The sequence below is a fragment of the Lynx rufus genome, unplaced genomic scaffold (genome assembly GCF_022079265.1).
Source record: "Lynx rufus isolate CCGP_SWC_20201006 ecotype Redwood Valley unplaced genomic scaffold, mLynRuf1.p SCAF_4, whole genome shotgun sequence".
NCBI lineage: Eukaryota > Metazoa > Chordata > Mammalia > Carnivora > Felidae > Lynx > Lynx rufus.
Genome location: NW_025814856.1, coordinates 30,994,137 through 31,014,696, shown reverse-complemented (window position 1 = coordinate 31,014,696; position 20,560 = coordinate 30,994,137). Strand labels below are relative to the sequence as shown.

Here is a 20,560-nt window from a genome sequence, read left to right as displayed (position 1 = left end):
GAAAGTTTAACATGATGGAGTGCTAGTAATTTTTTTCTGTGTTCTTTATATTTTCTCTATCATCTGAGGGGTCCTCGAAATGCTTATTTTTACCAAAACAAGTAAATAATTTAAAAATGTGTGGTATGATGCCTACTGCTGTCCCAAATTTTCACTGCCTATATAAACTGGCTCAACTCCTCTGGAAAACCATGTGACATTACATTTTTAAAACTCATAGAACGTTCTTTCCCTTTGTTAATCCTGCATGGGAATGCATGCTAAGGGAAATACCCGCAAAATATCAAATGATGTACGCACCCAAGGATGTTCATCCCAGTTGTTTTTTTCATTATTTTTTTTAATACTTATTTTTGAGAGAGAGAGAGAGAGCACGCGTGCGCGCGCACACACACACACACACACACACACACACACACACACGAGTGGGGGAGGGGCAGAGAGAGAGGGAGACACAGAATCCAAAGCAGGCTCCCGGCTCTGAGCTGTCAGCACAGAGCCTGATGTCGGTCTCGAACTCATGGACCGTGAGATCATTACCTGAACCAAAAGCTTAACCCACGGAGCCACCCAGGCGCCTCATCTCAGTTTTTATAGTAGGAAAACAATAACCATGGCCGACCTAAAGGTACCTCTCATGGAGGGAAGAGTAAAAGTAAATTATGGCAAATTCACCAGATGGAATTTCATGTAACTAGTACCGAGTCTGAAGACCCTATAGCAACATGAACAAAAAGGCTGAAAATGCGGGCGTGCAATGGTTTAAATGATGCATAAATAAAATGTTCATGTCGTTGTATTAAGGCTGGAATTCGGGGTGCCATTTCCTTAGACTAGAGGAAAGAACGTGGGTTTTGCAGCTGTGGACAGAGGTTTTTCCCCTGGCATTGCTGAATAGCTGATACACGGCCTTGCTCGGGCAGAGTACGGATGCCACAAATTTTGGTGTCTGTTTTTATTGTTGCTGTTATTGACGATGATGATGGTGGTGGTCGTGGCGATATTTTCAAAAACTTTGCCAGCTCCTGTCACTTAGGAACGGAATGAAAAGTACACTAGCTAAAAAGCGAGGGAGGGAGACTTTTGGAAAATCGAACTTGGGAGTTGGGCCTCTAGCGTACAGGGACTCTAGGGGGCCTAGAGCGAGGGAAAGCCGTTTGGGACCACACGGGGGCGCCGGCGCTCATGCCGGGCGAGGTGTTCCGTAGCGCGTCCAGCAGAGGACGCCGCTGGCGGAGGCTGACCCGGGACCGGAAGCCGGGCCGGAGGCTGCCGGGCGCGCTCGCCGACTCCTCCCGCTTCCGCTGCCGCAGCCGCCGCGGATCATCGCCGAGTTGCCGTCCGCCCTCAGCCGCTACCCCCGCCGCCGAGATGCCGCTGGAGAACCTCGAGGAGGAGGGTCTGCCCAAGAACCCCGACCTGCGCATCGCGCAGCTGCGTTTCCTGCTCAGCCTGCCCGAGCACCGCGGAGACGCGGCCGTGCGCGACGAGCTGATGGCGGCCGTCCGGGATAATAGTGAGGCCCGCGCGAGCGCCGAGTCAGCGGCCTAGGCCCGGGCTGGCCCCGCGTCCCGGAGCCCGCGGGCATTTTCCCCGCAGGGGCTCGGGGCGCCCCGTGACGGGCCCCCGGAGACCAGGCTCGCCTTCTCGGGCTCTCAGGACCTTCCCTCCCTTAGGGGTGCCCTCGGGGCCCTGCCGCCGTGCCGTCAGAGGGGTCTGCGTGTGTGGCGGCCCTTCCCCTCTGAAGGTGGCTTGGGCGGGAGTGCCGAGGTGCCGAGCTGCGTGCCCGGCACAGAAGAAGGGCTCGGGACCTGCTTTCCTCAGCGGCTAGGCCTGGGCGGGGGCGGTCCTGTAAGAGGGGCCAGCTGTCCGCACGGAGGGGAAGTCTGGGGTCGCGGAGTCGTGCGTCGCAGGCACTGGCCCTGGGCTCTGTATCCTTGAACAGGCCTGGCGGCGCGTGTGCACAAACTGGCCTCTTTCCGCTGCTTGAAGGCTTTTTTGGAACAGAAGCCGGCCGGAGGCAAACAGGATTGCCCTGTCCCCAGCCAGGACTGGCTTCGATGCCAACCTCCCAGCAGCAGGCGTTTACGTTTCGCCAGGCCCTTCGCCGGGCTCTGTCCCGTTCCTTCCCGGTGACGGGGAGGACAGCGGCTCGTGCGAGACGAAGAGGGGGGTGGGCACGGACCTGAGGGTACCAGGGGCGCCCGCTCGTAAGTCACGGCCCTCTCTTTGGCTCGCAGACATGGCTCCTTATTACGAAGCCCTGTGCAAATCCCTCGACTGGCAGATGGATACAGACCTGCTCAGTAAGATGAAGAAGGCGAATGAGGAAGAGTTGAAACGTTTGGACGAGGAGCTGGAAGATGCAGAGAAGAATCTGGGAGAGAGCGAAATCCGGGATGCCATGATGGCGAAGGCCGAGTACCTGTGCCGGATAGGTGACAAGGTGAGCCGAGGTGGTCCCCCCGCCCCTCCTCCCACCTTCTATAGCCGCAGATAAGCACTTTTCTAGGTTAATAACGTCTCACGTAAAAAATTAACATCCTTCTTAAAATACAAAGGTAATGTGCTTACCTGGCCTCGTGAATGAGCACAAAAGTGAGTAAAGAGAAAGTTTTGTTGCTCCAGTCTGTCAGGAGTGCCATTAAACACGGAAGTGCAGGTGCAGACGTTTTTGTGTACCGCTTCGACAACCATGGGATCATTCCCAGTAGTGCACCTTTCTTTCTCACCTTGCTTGGAAAGCATCGGCTCTTTTGGAGGAGTTAAAAAATTACTCTTTATGTAAGTAAGAGTCGCCTTATAAGAAACCGAACATTACACTTAATGCTGAAGTTCTATTTGATTTTTCTTTGTTCCCTGCCTCCTGAAAGGTAATCTTTTTACTTCTTTTATTACAGGCATGTAAATGTACCTGTAGAAACTGGGTAGGATAGTGTTTCAAAAAAAAAAAAAAAAAACTTTTTGGGGGCTTCTGGCTGGCTCCGTGGAGCATGTGACCCTTGGTCTCAGGGTCGTGAGTTTGAGCCCCCGTAGACACTACTTAAAAAAATTGTTTTAAATAAGTGGGATGTTAGGGCACCCATGTTGTCTTGTTTACTTTTTCATTCAGCGTTACGTCGTGATCTTTCCACGTTAACGTACATAACTCTCGCTCATTCTGGGTAATTCCTAGCTAGTAGTCCACTGTCGGGCTGTTTCCTTGGCCCTTCAGCCAATAGTGGACGTGTATGTTCTTTTCAGCTGTTTGTGCTGGTTGCTTCAATGGGCTTCCTTGTGTATATAGCTCATGTTCTCTCGAGAGGATTCTGGGAAATGACATTGCTGGGACAGGGAAGGATTTTTGTCTTCATATATATGGCCGGTTTTTCCACATATTAGGCAACCTGATTTCTTTCCCGTCAGTGCATGAGAGGAAATACCTACAGGTGTTAGACCTTTTGAATTTTTAATTTAGCAGCTGTGTTAATAGTGGGTAAGAGGATGGGCTTTGAATGTCATTAATTTTAAGTTGTGCCTCCTGAAGTATTTAGATGACAGATGTCGTGGCATCAGTATAAAAAAGTGTCATAGTGTGGATTCTTGGATCAGATGGGCCGGGTTAGAGTTCTGGTTTCAGTAATTATGACTTACTGGACCCTCCATTTCCTCATCTGTAAAATAGGGATAACGACAGTTTGTACTTAGTGAGGGTTAAAGATGGGGGCAGAGAGCTTAGCTTCGTACCCGGCAAAGAGTGCTTAAATGTTAATGACCAGAGTTATTGTTATTGTAGGCTTAAAACAAGCTTTTTCTTCTTGTAAATGTGATATGTGGTCACTAAAAATTTGGAAAAATCAGAAGAGTTTAAAAATAGCTGATAGTTTGTGTGGTTTTCCCAGTTGTGTGATGTGCTTTGGTTTTAAAGAGGGTACGTTATTACGTGTGAGTGAGCAACTTAAAGCTGTTGATTCTGGATTTGAGGAGTTTCAACAAGGACACGGTTGAGTCACCATCAGGGGTTATCCCTTGGTGATGTGCTCCTATCATTTTCCATGCTTATTAAGTAACTTTTCGTTTTTTCCCTCCTGTTTACTCTGATTTTTAAAAAATGTGTTTTTGCTTATTTTGAGGGGGGGGGGGTAGCGTGAGCAGGGGAGGGGCAAAGAGAGAGGGAGAGAGAGAGAATCCTAAGCAGGCTTTGCACTGCCAGCATAGAGCCCGACTCGGGCCTTGAACTCAGGAACCTTGAGGTCATGACCTGAGCCGAAATCATGAGTCGGTCACTTCACTGAGCCACCTAGGCGCCCCTACTCTCATTTTTAATATGTTATTTACTCTTACTTAATGGATTTTTATTATTCACTGTATTACCATTGACTACAGTCCTTATTCTTCATGGTGCTCATTTTGTTACAGATGGGTTAGTGGAAACTCCTTCAAGAAGGTTTTTTTTGTTTGACATCTCATTGGTCATCCTTATTTTCTCACATGAGAGGATGTTACAGGCTCACCTGTTATTTTTACTCTCCAAACCTGGAATCATCTGTTTCTCAGGGTGGGAAGGGAGTTGTACTTAGAAACCAAGATCTGAGTGCTGGCTGTGCCCATTATTGTCTTGCTAGCCCCTATTATTAATTTAAGAGGTGTAATTTATAATTACATAAAACAAGGCCAGACACATACTAAGAAGTACCAAGTATAGGGGTGTCTGGGTGGCTCAGTGGGTTAAGCCCCTGTCTTTGGTTGAGGTCATGATCTCAGGGTTCATGAGTTTGAGCCCCACATCGGACTCTGCTGTCAGGGCAGAGCCTGATTGGGATCCCTCCCCGTCTTGTGCACATGCTCATGCTCTCTCTCTCTCTCTCTCTCAAAAATAAACACTAAAAAAAAAAGAAGTACCAAGTATAGACAAATGATTGTATTTATGTTGGTATTTTTAAAGCAGTAGAAACATCTTAGGGGCACCTGCATGGATCAGTCAGTTAAGTCTCTGGCCCTAGATTTCAGTTCAGGTCATGATCGCACGGTGAGTGAATTTGAGCCTTGCGTTGGGTTTCCAGCTGGCAATCGAGCCTGCTTGGGATATTCATTCATTCATTCTCTGTCTCCCCCTCTCTCCCCCTCTCTCCCCCTCTCTCCCCCTCTCTCCCCCCCCTCTCCCCCTCTCTCCCCTTCTCTCCCCTTCTTCCTCCACTCCCCCATCCTTCCCCAGCTCATGCTCTCTTTCTCTCAAAGTACATAAACTTAAAAAAAAAAATCTCATCCCACAGTGCTTTAACACAAAATTGTATAAACATTCCTTTGTATTTTCATAGTCAATGATTTAGGGAAAGTTTCTATTAACCTTTTAAGTAGTGTGATCATTTACAATAAAGTAGTATAGTATAATTAAGGGGAAAAGTACTGAAAATGTGGAGCAAAGAATATTGAAATAATTGTGACTAAATTGTGACTATTTTTCTTACATTATTTTTTAGAATGTTGAGTATATGTTTAGGCGTATTTGATGTATTTTTTATACAAGTGGATAGAAAAGTACAATGAACCTTCATGTAGTTATCACCCACTTTCGACAATTATCAGTTTATGCCTAAGTTATTTTATCCCTGCTCCTACCTGTTCCTTCTACCCATTGTTAAGAAAATTCCAGACATTTGATAGTTTTTGAAACTTTCAACTTTTCTCACCTGTTGCCTTGCTTTTCTTGACAGGAGGGTGCTCTGACAGCCTTTCGCAAGACATATGACAAAACCGTGGCCTTGGGTCACCGACTGGATATTGTGTTTTATCTTCTTAGGATTGGCTTATTTTATATGGATAATGATCTCATCACACGAAACACGGAGAAGGCCAAAAGGTACTCTTTAATGCTGGGGATATATTCTCTCTCAATTATGCTATAAATAAGAAACCGATGTAAGAAATTTGCCTCTTTTATTTACAACTAATAAATTGGTCAAATAATTCAAGTACTTATTTAGTAAAATATTTTCTTTAAATATTTTCTTTTGATTCAAGTTGTTGTTTTCTCTTTGAAAATAACACAAAATTGATAAAAAGTGGCCTTGTCTATTTCCAGATTGTGACCTTACTATTTTTTATTTATAGCTTAATAGAGGAAGGAGGAGATTGGGACAGGAGAAACCGCCTAAAAGTATATCAAGGTCTTTACTGTGTGGCTATTCGTGATTTCAAACAGGCAGCTGAACTCTTCCTTGACACAGTTTCAACATTTACATCCTATGAACTTATGGATTATAAAACCTTTGTGACTTACACTGTCTATGTCAGCATGATTGCCTTAGAAAGACCTGATCTCCGGGAAAAGGTAACAACTACATCTTTAATACTCCTATTTAAAAACTACTGCCTGCTTTTCTAACTTAAGTACTCACGAAAGCACACAATTGTGTTTGTTTCTTTTTAATTTGTAGGTGATTAAAGGAGCAGAGATCCTGGAGGTGTTGCACAGCCTTCCGGCAGTTCGGCAGTATCTGTTTTCCCTCTATGAATGCCGTTACTCGGTTTTCTTCCAGTCGTTAGGTAAGGATAGAGTTCAGTTGCTCGTGTCGGTTGTCTGTCTTCGTCTTAATCCTGATTCGGTGTGCAGATAACTAAGGTGACTTTTTATATATGTGAAAAACACTGCGCAGGTAGCTGCTGGTCTTCGATCAGTGTGGCTAATGTTTTGCCCCTTTTGTTTAGGGAGTGGGGTTAGCAGACTATGACTTGTTTTTGTATAGCCCAGTAGGCAAGATTGATGTTCACACCGTTAAAGGTTTGTTTGAAAAAAGTTTTTTTTAAGTTCATTTATCTTGAGAGAGTGCGCATGTGCAAGCGGGAGGGGGAGAGAGAATACCAAGCAGCCTCGGTATCAGTCCAGCACAGAGCCTCATGCGGGTCTCCATCTCTGTGAGATTATGACCTGAGCCAAAGTCGAATCACGTGCTTAATCAACTGAGCCACCCAGACACCCATTTAAAATTTTTTTTAAAGAACTAAAAAAATAACAAAATGTTTTTTTTTTTTAAAGAACTGAGAAGAATATGTGACAGAGGGCTTTGTGCCTGTCAGTGGCTTCAAAATGTTTAGCGTCTGGCCCTCTGATGAAGAAGTTTGGTAGACTCCCTGATTTAGAGTCTTAAGGGGGTAGAAGTCAGAAGTGAGCACATAGTCAGTTACAAGTATTGAGTTTTATGGGGAAAGATGTGAGGGAATCCTTCATTTCCTGTTGGGTTAATGTTAATTGAGCGTTGAATTCAGCAGTGAGTCATTCTTTATGCAGTATGTAAATCTTTGGCTGATTTGCAAATCATTTCCAAGGGCTGTGAGTTGAGAAAATAATTTTGTGAAAGTACTTGTGGTATCCCTCCAAAAGTAGTTAAATAATCCTACCCAAATCTGCTTGATTTTCCTGTCATCCCCATTCCTTTGTGGTCATTTGGTTTTCTGTTGTTGAGCACAAATACTAAGATGATAAAAAAATTGCCTTGCATCAAGTCAACCCAAAGGTCCTTCCTAAATGATCTTCCTGAAACTTGAAGAACTTGGCATTGATACATTTTCTTGCTTATGCAGCAAATTCCAGAAAGTATTTGCTTCAATAGATAGCCTTCACCAGAATTGTTAAGGGTGGGGATGGGACTCTAATGCTTGTTCGATTTTTGAAGTGGGTTTTGGCCTGATGTTTGTGGAGTGCTTTCTCTATGCGTTAAAAGTTAGGCTGCTTTTTGAGAATTGATGTTACTTACCTTATGTGACGTGGGAACAGGGCCGTTACCATGATGTGTTTCCTGCTTGGCTTCATCTTCTCATGCATACTCAGGTGTGTTTGCACACAGGATTGTATTGCAGAATTATCGTTCTTCCTTTTTTATGCTTGTGGGTCTCCTGGTCATTACTGCGCTCAAATGTGGGGCCTTTCCCCTCTTCAGAATGAATCCCTCCCCTGCATTCCTGAGGAGCTCTTATTTCATGCCCCTTCCTGTTTTTTTACTGAGAAATAAATTATATACCATAAAGTTCACCCGTTTCAAGTGTAAAATTTGGTGGCCTTATTGACAAATTTGTGCAGTCGTCATGAATTCCTAAATATCTTCACCCTGAAAGGAAATCGGGAAGCATTGAGCTGTCACTTCCCATTCCTCCCCCAGCTACCACTAATCTTTCTATCTCCATGGATTTGCATATTCTTACTCTGACATTTCCTATAAATGGCGTCACATATATGTGGCATTTTGTGCCTGGTTTCTGTTGCCCATTTCATCGGTCATCTTGTTGTGACATCTATCAGTGCTGCATTTAGTTTTATGGCTGAATGATACTCCATTGTATGGATATACTACACTTTTAAAACCCCTTCATCAGTTGATGGACATTGGGTTGTCTCTCCTTTTTGGCTGTGATGGGCATTTGTGTGTGTTTCGCGCAGACCTTTGTTTTCATTTCTCTCGTGTGTATATGTACTTAGTAGTGAAACTCCTGGATCATGTGGTAATTCTTTGATTAATATTTCAGGAACTGCTAAGCTGTTTTCTAAAGCAGCTGTATCATTTCAAGTCTCCACCAGCAGCGTGTGCGAATTTGTTTCTTCACATCCAGTACTTGTTACTGTGTCTTTGTGATTATAGACATCTTAGTGGGTGTGAAGTGCTATCTGGTGGTTTTGACATTTCTCTGACTCTGATCTGTCTGATGTTGAACCTCTTGTGTGCTTATTGGTCATATGCCCCATTTTTACAAGAGCACATTACTTTGTGGTTCTTTCTTAGTTTGTCTCTTCCAACTAGAATTGTTGGGAGTTTTTTTTTTTTTTAATCTTTGTAATGAACTTGACTACCAGTACATTGCCTGTATATTAGTAAGTGCTCTGTACAAATGTCTGTTGTGTTAATTAAATCAATAACTTAAGAGAAAAGTGAGGAAAAATACTATCGTTGTATAGGAAATTGATGGCTTTGGAAACTGGTTAAAGTATTAACCTCCTCCTACGCTCCCCATCCCTAATCAGTCTTTTATTTAAACATTGTGGATAACAGTTTTTATCTCTACCAGATTAATATGTTGCCCAGATACTTTAGATGCAGAAGAATGGTTAAATTTTCTTTGATGACAAAGTCATTATTTGTACCATTTCTTCTCTAGTATAGTGAGACATGTAGGGTTTATTGGGTTTTATGAGCCTTTTTTGCTTCTCCAGATGGTCATAGTGTGTGTGCTTTAAAATATTTCGTTTGAAAAAGGAAACTGCATCTTTTTCTAGGTAATATATGATTGTTTTTAAAATTAAAAATAGAGAAAATCCTATTCCCACATCCATACCTGTGTTCACTCATCAAATTCTTCCAGAGAGAACCATTTTATAGATCTTTCCAAATCTTTTATTCATTCAAACATACTTGAAGAAATGGAAAACAACATAACAAAAAACCCAAGGTTGTATGTACGCATGAAGAAATTTCAAACAATGTTATTTAAAGAAGAAAATGGGTCTCCCTAACTGATGCTTGCCAGGGTCCTTTCTCTAGAGGTGTTTGCTGCTCTCAAGTTTCAAATGTGTCCTTCAGGGACATTTGTGTCCAGAGATACAAGCATGTAACACCATCGTTAAACATACGTGGGTGTGTTTTACATGCTGTTTTCTAAGTCGCTTTTTTTTCTCTTCTCAGTATAACGTGAATATCTTTTCATGTCTCTATAAAAATAGTTGATCATTGAGTCAGTATTTGTAAGCAGCTGTCACGTATCAGACACCGCATATGTGGTGGCAAATCAAACACGTGGAGCTCCTTGGACGTTCTGGTTACCCTCTTAAAAGACCTTCTGTTTCAGCGTGTTGGATGTGCCATAATCCATCCTCTACTGATGAAAAATTACGCTGTTTACAGTTTTCTCCTATTGTGAACAACTTTGTTTTGAACATTCTCTTATAATTCATTTTTTCTATTTCCACTTATTTCCTTAGGAAGAAACCCAAGAAAGTGAATTTTACAAAGTATAAACACAATACATCTTGATCACTGTTGCCCTCCAGAAATACTCTGTCAATTTCAGGTGGACAACATGGTGATTTGATGTTTATATACATTGTGAAATGATTACCATATAAATCTTGTTACCATCTGTCACCATACAAAGTTAATACATTATTGACTATATTCTGTGTCCCCATGGATTTATTTTATGTATAAACCATTTCTACTCTCAACTTAAATCATTTTAAGAGAGCCTGGCCCCTTGCCCCCGTACTGCTAACCAGTCTGAGAGGAGGAAAATAATTATGTTGATATTTTATTCATTTCTTGTTTCCAGGGATAGTTTATATTTAACTCTTCAGTCTTTTAAATGGCACATAAATGACAGAAGATGTTTTATGTTCGGCTTATGGATATGACCCATCCTGACGAACAGTTAGCTTCCCTGTCTCTTCCCTGGGTTTTCTTGCTGTATTTTCCAGTTTTATGGAGATAGGACATGTTGTGTAAGTTTAAGCTATACAACATAATGACTTGATATTTATGCATTTATTTTATTCATGTGAATAAGCATTATCTTGTTATAGGGCCATTGATTTCCATGTTGCTAAACCACGCATTGCTTCACTCATCCTTCTCTCCTTTGATGTTGACCAGCCTTTGCATCATGCCCGCATCTTTGTTCTCTTGAACGATAACACACCTTTGTTTTCCCCAGACCTACCACCTTATCCTTTGTCAGACCTCTTAGTGACTGCCTCAGACTTGGTCATTGCTCTTGTCCCCGTCTTCATTCTGTCAAGTACATCTGGATGGCAGTGATTTCCAAATTCATGTCTCCAGCCTCAAACTTTCCAGTGAGCGCCAGACCCATGCCTGAATGTCTCCTTGATATCTTCACTTGGATGTCTAAGAGGGGAATCCACATGAACACTGTGAATCTCCCTTTCCCTGCCTCCAAAAAACCTCCCAAACCAAGAAACAAAACAAAACAGTTCTCCTTCTCCAGGGATTTGCATCTTGTTAAAGCCAGAAACATAAGTACATTTTTTTATTTTTTTGGTCCTGCTTACCTTCCTTCTCCCCATGTCTGTCTCCGTGTTGCTGTGTTTTGAATCTGTCCTCCTTTCTATTCTGGGCCGAACTGGGCTCTTCCTGCCTTGGGACTTCTGCATTATTTGCATTGCTCTGTGCCTCCTGCTGTTTGGCCACTTCCTCAGAGGGGTTCCCTGTCCACCCCAAACCACAGGAAGGCCTCCTAGTCACTGTTACGTCGCTCTTCTGTTTTCTACACAGAATTTGTTACTCTCTAAGAAGGTCTTGTATATTCATTTCTCTCTCTTCTTTGAAAACTTTGTTTCTGTGGTAGCAGGGTCTTGGCTTTTTGGTTTACTGCCAGGTCCTTACTCTTCAGAGCAGTGATGCAGTAACTATGTAGTAAAATAATTTGTGTGGATTGCTCGTTAATATCCCATATATATATTTTAACCACTTTTAGTGACTTCTAAGAGCTCCTTAGAATCAAAGCTATTAATTCTTATGTTATAAACATGGTCTCTGATTTCTCTCTTACAATTTGTCATCTTATTTGTTGCAGCTGTTGTGGAACAGGAAATGAAAAAGGACTGGCTTTTTGCTCCTCATTATCGATACTATGTAAGAGAAATGAGAATTCATGCATACAGCCAGCTGCTGGAATCCTATAGGTCATTAACTCTTGGCTATATGGCAGAAGCCTTTGGTGTTGGTGTGGAATTCATTGATCAGTAAGTTTAACAATTAATATAGATCCTTTGAAGTTATGTGTCAACTTGTACCTTTTCTCAATGGACACTGCTTCCCTCAATTGTAAAAAAAAAAAGTGAGTTTTTCTCTAAATATTATCAAAACAGTCATCTGTTATTTCTGCCTTCATGATATGCCCCTTTTAGTAACAGATGGGGATATCACGTTGTGGAGAGGTTAAGTGATTTTGCGAAAGGTTGTTAGGACCAGTTATTACTACAACAGTATTGTGTTCCTTCTCTGTGGACTACGTTGCTGCTATAGTAATGACTCTGATGCCTTTCTTAGACCTCACATTAAGATCCTACTTTCTCTGCTAATGCCTCAGGTTTTTTGGCTACTGCTGCTATTCCGGTCACATTAGTTGTTAAAAATGGGACTTTTAGCCCTTGAATCAGTGATTCATCAGATACTTGCTAAGCCTTTATGCTATGGTTGGCACTGTTCCAGGTCCTTGTCGTTATGGACTTTAATACTCTTTCTATGGGGAGAGTTAGCTAGTAGGCAAATCAATACATAAGGTAAATTGAGATAGAAATGAATCTGTGGAGATAATGGAACAGAAAGATGTGTTTGGCTGCAGTGTATTGGTCGTGTTGGAGGGGGGGTGGGGTGGGGGAGCTGTGGGAGAGTCAGGCAGATACGTGTTTGTGCAGGGCCTGGTAGGCCGTGGTACGGAGCTTCGGTTTTAATCTAGGCCCTGTGGAAAGCCCCTGGAGGATGTTACGCATGAGAGTGATACGTTTTCATGCTGTGTCTTAGACTGCAAGGGGACAGGGAGGCTAGTTGAGCTGGCCGTTCAGTACAGTAGCTCATGGAGGACATAGGTGGTGGCCTGGACAAGGGTGTGGGAGGAGTACACATTCAGAATATGTGCTGTCCTTAGAGTATCTGGATCAGTGCTTCCCAAATACAGGTCTTATAAATGTTGGTGATAGTTTTCAGTGGCCCACAATGAACAAGATGGTAAAGTTAAATCATGCTATATTTCATTTAAGAAAGAACATTCTCATTTTAGGGGTTTGATTTTTCTGGTTTATTATGAAAAATTTCACATCTGTAGGAAGTGCTAAGGGGTTACAGTGTTGATTGTATCGTTAACATTTTGTTGTATCTGGTTTACTCTGTATCTGTATATCCTAGGTTTCGAACATTTCAAAGTAAATTTTAGCCACCCGTACATTCCATCCCTACTTGCTTCAGCATGCATATTTGCTTATAGGCTTGTTTGGAGGTAATGTTTACATCTGGGTGAGAGACACAGATCTTCAGTATGACCTGAGCTCCTCTATTGAGCTGTCACTATCAGAAATCCCCTTATACTCTTCCTTTGAAAGAAAAAAGGCAGTGATTTGTTTGCATTTTAAAAATTATTGTTACCAAAATAGAAGGCTGGTATGCCTAGGTTGGTTTTAGTTCTGAATTGAACTAGTCTGTGAAATTCCAATCTGGTAACTACTGCCCAGCAGAGTTGGTTCCTGGAATGGGGGGTGTCCATTAAGAATGTGATTGTTTAGGACTCACTGAAGGGGTGGCTTACTGTGGTGAGTGGTGCATGCAAAACCAGGGCTGGCCTGGCTGCTTCTAGCTTTCTCACTGAATAGCTATGTGGCCTTGGTCTGATTCTGCCCCTTTCTCCGTTTCTTAACTGTGCCACGGAGGTGATCCAGCCTTCGCTACTTGGGGGCTATTTGAGGCTCAAAATGACATTGTGGATAGGTGCCGAAAAGCAGCAGGAATGTGCCATTAGACATACTGCAGTGTTCAACTTATTACGGTGACCTGAGTTCTGGATGGTGTATTTCAGATGGTATGTGACTTTTTTCCTTCATGCTTGCAGGCCGGCTCTAAAGGCAAAAGTTGTATGTACACACAGAGCTCTAGTTGTTACCTAGAAATAAATTTCTGACACCCAATTCACATCTGGGTTTTTCCTAGATCCTTCTTTTTTTTTAAATGTTTATTTTTGAGAGCGAGAGGGAGGGAGAGACAGAGTACAAGCAGGGGAGGGGCAGAGAGAGGGAGACACAGAATCTGAAGCAGGCTTCAGGCTCTGAGGTGTCAGCACAGAGCTGGAGGCGGGGCTTGAACCTGCGAGATGACGACCTGAGCCGAAGTTGGAGGTTTGACGGACTGAGCCACCCAGGCACCCCTTCCTGGATCCTTTTTATTCCTCCCTTTAAGAAGGGTCTGATGTCCCCAAAATAAATAAGAAAAAAAAAAAAAAGTTGAAATAAGAAGGGTCTGAATTAGTAATTTTGAACATAATTCTCCATCACTCTTCCACTTCCTTAGATATTGTTGGAGAATGGGAAGGGGCCATTACTTGAGTAAATACTACTCTGTTGACAGGTTTAAGGTTACCCGTGATCTGCATTACACCATTGTGTGTTGGTAGGTCTTCTGCTTGAAACCTGGGATGCAAATCTGGTTTTTAGGTTATTTGTTCAGTAAGTACTCCGTTCATCCTTACTGCGTACCTTCTGTGTGTGTGGCACCATGCTGCAGGCTTGGGGAAATACTCCCTGCTGGCAGGACGAGCAAACGTGGGATGTGTTCAGTTGGCACAGAGGAGAGGACAGGTGGTTTGGATCTAAAGCAGGGAAATGGGACCTGCATGCAAACTTGGGGACTTACCAGTTAAGTTTTGTTGTTGTAAACAGCAGGGAAGCTGCGCCCAGATTATTCTTGGGGTGTAGAGTTCAGAGTGAGCATACCTGGGAGTCAGTATGTGTGATTCAAGTGCCTGAGAAACGGACACAGATGGCTCCTTGTGCGCCTTTGGACTTGAGGTCATTGCATTTTTAAGATTTCCCTAAGAAGGTAAGGAATAGGGGGCTTTCTCGGTGGAAGCAGTAGCACAAAAAACGTAGGAGGGTGTGGTGTGGCGTTATGTTCGGAAACAGACAAGCAGGGTTCTGAATGCCAGACTGAGGAGTCTGCCCCACCAGTCCAGGCACAGGTAAGTGAGGCTCTGAAATCTGGGGGTGCTGGGAGTGACAAGCACCTTGGGCATCCACGGTCAGGCTCTGGGGTTGAGGAGTCTGTCCGAACCTCAGCAGAGGGCATTCTGGAGTTTGTCTGTAGAGCTCATGTGTAAGTCAGAGCTGCTTTCAGAGGTTCCCGGATAGATTTGGGTGCAACCATTAAGGCTGCTGGTGGTTACATTCGGTGTAATTTTCTATGTGAACCTCAGCGCCGGAGTAGTAGTTGTAAATGGGTTAGCAGCTGCCTCTGGAAATGGAACTATTTCAGTCTTTGCAAAACGAACACAAGTGAGTTTAGAAAACCCAAAAAAAGTTGAAAAAGACCAGTGGTTGGATCAGATAGATTTTTGAGGGAGAGTAAGTGTGCCACCTGTGTATTTGTCTGTACCTATCTCCCAATAGCGTAGCCTTTTCAGCTTTCAAGCTCTTTGAAGCTCATAACCAGATTTTCCAAAATTATACATTTCCTTATTAAAAATGCTAATTCTTTCTACCAAGATTCAATAATAACGTTTAGTTCCTTTGCATCTTATTATATCACTCCCTCTTCTGTAAGTGGGAGACATCCCTCAGCATTGCATTATACTTGCTTCTCCCCAGTATGATGGCATTACAGCTTTGATTTGCATTTTTAATGAGTAAAATGGATCTCCCTTGTGTATATAACTTTGCCCACATTTTAATGAGCCATTTGATCTGTGGGTTTTTTTTTTTTTGTAATTTACACTGCCAACATCTTCTGTCCATGTTTTCATTTAGTTTGTGACTTGGTTTTGGTGATGGTATCCTATGTAGAAATTCTCTTTACATAACCAGGTTTATCAGGGGGTCTTTAAATATAGTTTCTGGGATTTGTCACAATTAGTTGCCTTAATACCATTCTCAGCACTTTTGTCAGAGATTTGTTAAGATTCAGTCTCTTTTTTGTTGTTCATATGCTAGGATCAGGATGTTTTAGCATCTGGGAAAGTAATCTGTCATATAATTTGTATTTAAATTGAGCTATTCTATTACAAGTAGATTATTTTAAAGAAGTCATCTTTCCATTTATTCTCTTGGGTAGCATTGCAAAGTCTTCAGCTTTTGTACATCTGTAAGCATTTACTTTTCCCTCTGTGTTGGTAGACGATCTCTGACCGTGCTTCATTGCTAATGCTAGTCCCGTCTGACCATGTTCTAGATAGCTTCAGTTTGAGGTTTGGGGTCATGACTGTATAGGTATTCCAAAAGACCTTTTTCACAACAGACTACTATCATCTGTTCATTCCTGATCCTAATTTAGCCTGGCATCTTCTTAGGTCTTAAAAATAATTTGCCAGCTTTTTTTTTCACCTCCATGCTCAGAAGGGATTTTGAAAATCCAGAGCATGATCTGCTCTTGTTGTATCACGTGCCCCTGCCCCATTTGTTTCTCTCCCTCCAGGCTTTTCTTTGGAGCTTTAAAGATGTGCTTACGAATAATTTCATTCACTAAATAGGAAATTTCGTACTCATCTTAGCACAGGAGCCTGCAGTATGCCAAGATCTTCTCGGCTACTGCGTATTCAATAGCTCAGCCTGGAAGCAAACTAAATGTCCCCTTGAGAGAGAGTGGAAACAGGTATTTAGGGCAGTTTATGTTTTTTAAGAATTCTGTATGAGGCTAACACTAATGCCTTTTTCCCCCCTCTTGATTATAGGGAACTCTCCAGATTTATTGCTGCAGGGAGACTACACTGCAAAATAGATAAAGTAAATGAAATAGTGGAAACCAACAGGTACTGTTAAGTTTGTGTATCACTGTGTATCAGAATAAGGGGCATTTTTTTAAAAGCAGGCCGACTACGGTTATGGAGTAATGTGACTGGTAAATAATGCCATCTTTTTCTTGAATTTATTTATAGACCTGATAGCAAGAACTGGCAGTACCAAGAAACTATCAAGAAAGGAGATCTGCTACTAAACAGAGTTCAGAAACTTTCCAGAGTAATTAATATGTAAAACCATGTAAACCAAGGATTTCCTTTAGAGATAACTATTTGGAATTTTTATAGCTTACTTTACTATGTGCCCAGTTCAACTGTATAAAATAAACACTGCATTGTTGTTTCTTTCGATTTACTTTTTTCTTATTAATACCTACTTTTAAAGAACGGAGGCTGGTGATATTAAAATAATGCCACTTTGATAATCAGAGACGATAGAGCCGGAGTTCACATCTGAGGTTTATACAAAAGTCTCCTGAATTTTAGAAAGAAGAAGAGTACATACTTGGGACGCCTGGGTGGCTCGGTTGGTTAACCAACCGACTCTTGGTTGCGGCTCAGGTCATGATCTTGCGCTTTTGTGAACTCGAGCCCCAGCATTGGGCTCTGCACGGGCTGCTTGGGAGTCTATCAAAATAAATAAGAATACGTGCCATATAGTAGTCCATAACTAAACACCGCGTGTCCCATGTAGTACACCAGACAGTAGATAAATGAAATGCATCTCAAGCTTTCCCTCACAAATGAATAACCATAGAAGACATGGTAGTCTCCTCCAAAGGAGTAACTTCCTAACCCTCGAGTCCAGAATATACCACTCTCATCGAACACTGATCAGAAAAACCCAACAACCTATGTCGATATTGGCAATGGGATCTTTTTTTCCCCCAATAAACCACCACAGTAAGGAAAACAAAGATGTTCTATTTTTTCTTAATTAGAATATAAACCCTGTGAGTCAGATGGGGAGAAGTGCTAGGAAAAAGGAAATCTAAAACCCAATGAAAACGAAATCCTAAAACCAGATAAACGAGACAGTGAATTAGGGCGTGAAGAGCTCTCCTAGGGGGTGTCACAGAAGGCCACTAAGGTGACATTTAAAGAAAGAGGAAGAACCTGCAAATATCTAGGAGGAGAAAGATGGAAAGTCACTGGAGGTTTTAAGCAGCGAATGACCCGATTTGACTTAACCTTTCAAGTGTCACGGTCCATAGCAGGAGCCGAATTTGCTGAAAGATGAGAATGTGGGGAGAGAGTGAGTCCGGGTTGATCTGAAGCTTTTTTTAAATTCTGAGTTTGACAACAGCCATCTGAGTTGAAGTAGCATTTTACTATAAACGGGGAGAGAAATATGTTTTAGTTTGCACGGTGGTGTTTTGTGATCAGAATGATTCAGGGACAGAGGAGAAAACATCTCAATCGATGGTAACTGACACAATTCAACATTCATTCATGATAAACGTGTAAGCAAACTACAGATAATAAAGGGGGCCGGTGACGTGACCAGAGCTGTGCTCCGACAGAAGTCTACTTCCTGCAGGCGCTGTATGGTGGGTGGCAGGCTAGTAAATTGCTGGACACGCCTCACGCGTTTGAGAATATCCACTTAACGGATTCCCAAAAATGCTTACTTACAAAACCTTAATGATCACTATAATTTCTTGAAGAAAACGTGAATAGAAGTACTGTACTCTTAACCCAGGATCCTGAAAATCCGGGCAATTTGTGAAAGCCAACATCTTGTAGTCCACTGAGAACGTACTGTGTTCCTTGTGTCCATTTAAAGAGTAGAATTCTGTTCATAGCAAACTGACTCATTGCAGTGCATGCTAAAGGAAAAAAAAAAAGGATTGAAATGTCAGTTTCTTAAAATAGCCCTTTTCCTCCGCTCCCACCTCTAAGATCGCCATGCCTGACGTGATCACAGAGTGGTTCTGGCTTTTCATTCAAGGCTTAGACTTACCCCTGGTCTAGAGAGAGAGTTCCCAAAACACTTTTCTTTTTCCCCACTTGCTTTCAATGTACTTGATTTTATTTTTTTTCACTATTTTAGCCCAACTGCATAAAATGAGGTGAGGATGACTTAGACGCTAAGCTAAAAGAAACATGCCATCTAGTTCAGGATAGGGAGAGTCACAACTCTAGTAGCTGCTAACTGTCTAGTAGAATAAGTGACCTTACAGATAAAGGAAACAATACAGTTTTGAGGTGAAGAGTCCATTTTGTCCTTTTTCTAAAAGGTAATATATGCTCATTGCAAAAAAAATTCAAGATACCAAGGTGGGGGGGGGGGTACCTTCCTGGGTGGCTCGGTTGTGTCCACCGACTCTTGATTTCAGCTCAGGTCATGATCTTGCAGTTGGTGGGTTCCAACCCCGACCTGGGCTCTGAGCTGATAGCACGAAGTCTGCTTGGAATCCTCTCTCCCTCTCTGCTTCTCCCCCACTCATGCACACGTGCTCTCTCTCAAAATAAACTTTAAAAAAAAAAAAAAAAGGAGATACTAAAGCGGATTGCCTTGTCATTCCACACCCTAGAGAGGCAGCTCCGGTCACCATTTTGATGCTCTCCATTTCTAATCCCTTGTACGTGTAGTTTTTAATAGAAAATTGGACATAATTTCACGAGTTTGTTACATAATGTTCACGAGTTATTCTATGTAATTACAAATCCCAGTGGACTGCTATGATACCTCAAAGTAATCTGGAGGTGAAAATAAAGTTGGCATCCAACCCGTCTCTTTCTAAGAGGCCATATGCTGTGGGAGAAACAGGACTGACACTAAAGCTAGAAAACGCCAATTCTGGTCCCAGCTGCCCTCACACTGGCCACCTGATGTTGGGAGAAATAACCTCCTTCATCTCTCTCAGCCTATTCCCCCTCATTTGTAAAGTGCAGGAGAAATCAGGCTTATGTGGCTCATCTACGTGAAAACACCACTACAGCACTAAACACAACAGCAATTTACTAAAATGCATTTCTCAGTACAGTAATCTGAGTGTTTAGTAGAAAGTTATCATGTAAGATGAATAAATTGAGGTACCTCAGCCAACTTTTGTAGGATAAACAATTGTCGAGATTTTTGTATTTGATCTCACCAAACTGATGTTTTTTTAACGTTTATTCACTTTTGAGAAAGACAGTGTGAGCGGGGGAGGGGCAGAGAGAAAGAAGGAGACACAGAACCCAAAGCAGGCTCCAGGCTCTGAGCTGTCAGCACAGAGCCCGAAGTGGGGCTCGAACTCTTGAACCGTGAGATCATGACCCGAGCTGAAGTCAGACGCTTAGCAGAGACTGAGCCACCCAGGCGCCCCAAAACTTATGTTTTTAACACACTTCTGTCTGTTACCAAATAGGACTGTGGATTGCTAGTGTCTGCTTTATTGACAGAGTATTTTCAATCTGATAAAAGGCTTGCCGAGGAAATTTTAGGTCCAAGTTCATGTTTCCCACAGGTGGGGATCAAAAAGTTCAAAAACACCAAAGCCAATCAGGATGGCAAAAGATGCCTCCTGATGATACAAACTTGCATACTGGTCACCTACAAACTGCGATGCCACCGCTGTCCCCCCCACCCCCCCAAAGTTTTCAAGAAAAAATAGTAATTTATGGTCACCATCTAAAAATTGAAAACATAATTCAGAAATCACCTATCTAGCTTCTCTGGAAGAATGGACACATTAGGCTAACTCCAGTCTCATATTGCCAGTCAAGCTAAATGGTTAGCACATACTCTCCATCATGGCCTGGTTCACTTGGCCTTCCCTGTTGCCTTCTACTGCTTGCCGGCCCTGGTGGCATGTGAGTTTGTTTTTCCTGCATTACCCTCCCCCCCACCATATTGTACACACTTTATGATTGAATGCATTTAATCTTTAATAACCTGACCAAGCATTAACGGATCAGGTTACTCATCATTAGCAAACCAACTGTATAATTTTCAATTAATCCTTGGTGCTGTTTTTAACCTACCTCTTAAATTTTTTTTTTAATGTTTGAGAGAGAGGGAGACAGAGCCTGAGTGGGGGAGGGGCAGAGATAGGGAGACACAGAATCCGAAGCAGGCTCCAGGCTGAGCTGCCAGCAC

At 42.6% G+C, this 20,560-nt stretch overlaps 1 protein-coding gene across 1 annotated transcript; it reads left to right on the top strand.

Annotated features, from left to right (window-relative positions):
- The first annotated feature begins 1,299 nt into the window (after positions 1 to 1,299).
- Positions 1,300 to 16,824, top strand: PSMD6 (proteasome 26S subunit, non-ATPase 6). The gene is made up of 8 exons (XM_047094900.1): positions 1,300 to 1,516; positions 2,241 to 2,446; positions 5,694 to 5,839; positions 6,091 to 6,310; positions 6,417 to 6,525; positions 11,554 to 11,722; positions 16,408 to 16,485; positions 16,612 to 16,824. The coding sequence occupies exons 1-8, from the start codon at positions 1,372 to 1,374 to the stop codon at positions 16,706 to 16,708; spliced, it is 1,170 nt and encodes a 389-aa protein (XP_046950856.1). The 5' UTR covers positions 1,300 to 1,371; the 3' UTR covers positions 16,709 to 16,824.
- Positions 16,825 to 20,560: the final 3,736 nt, after the last annotated feature.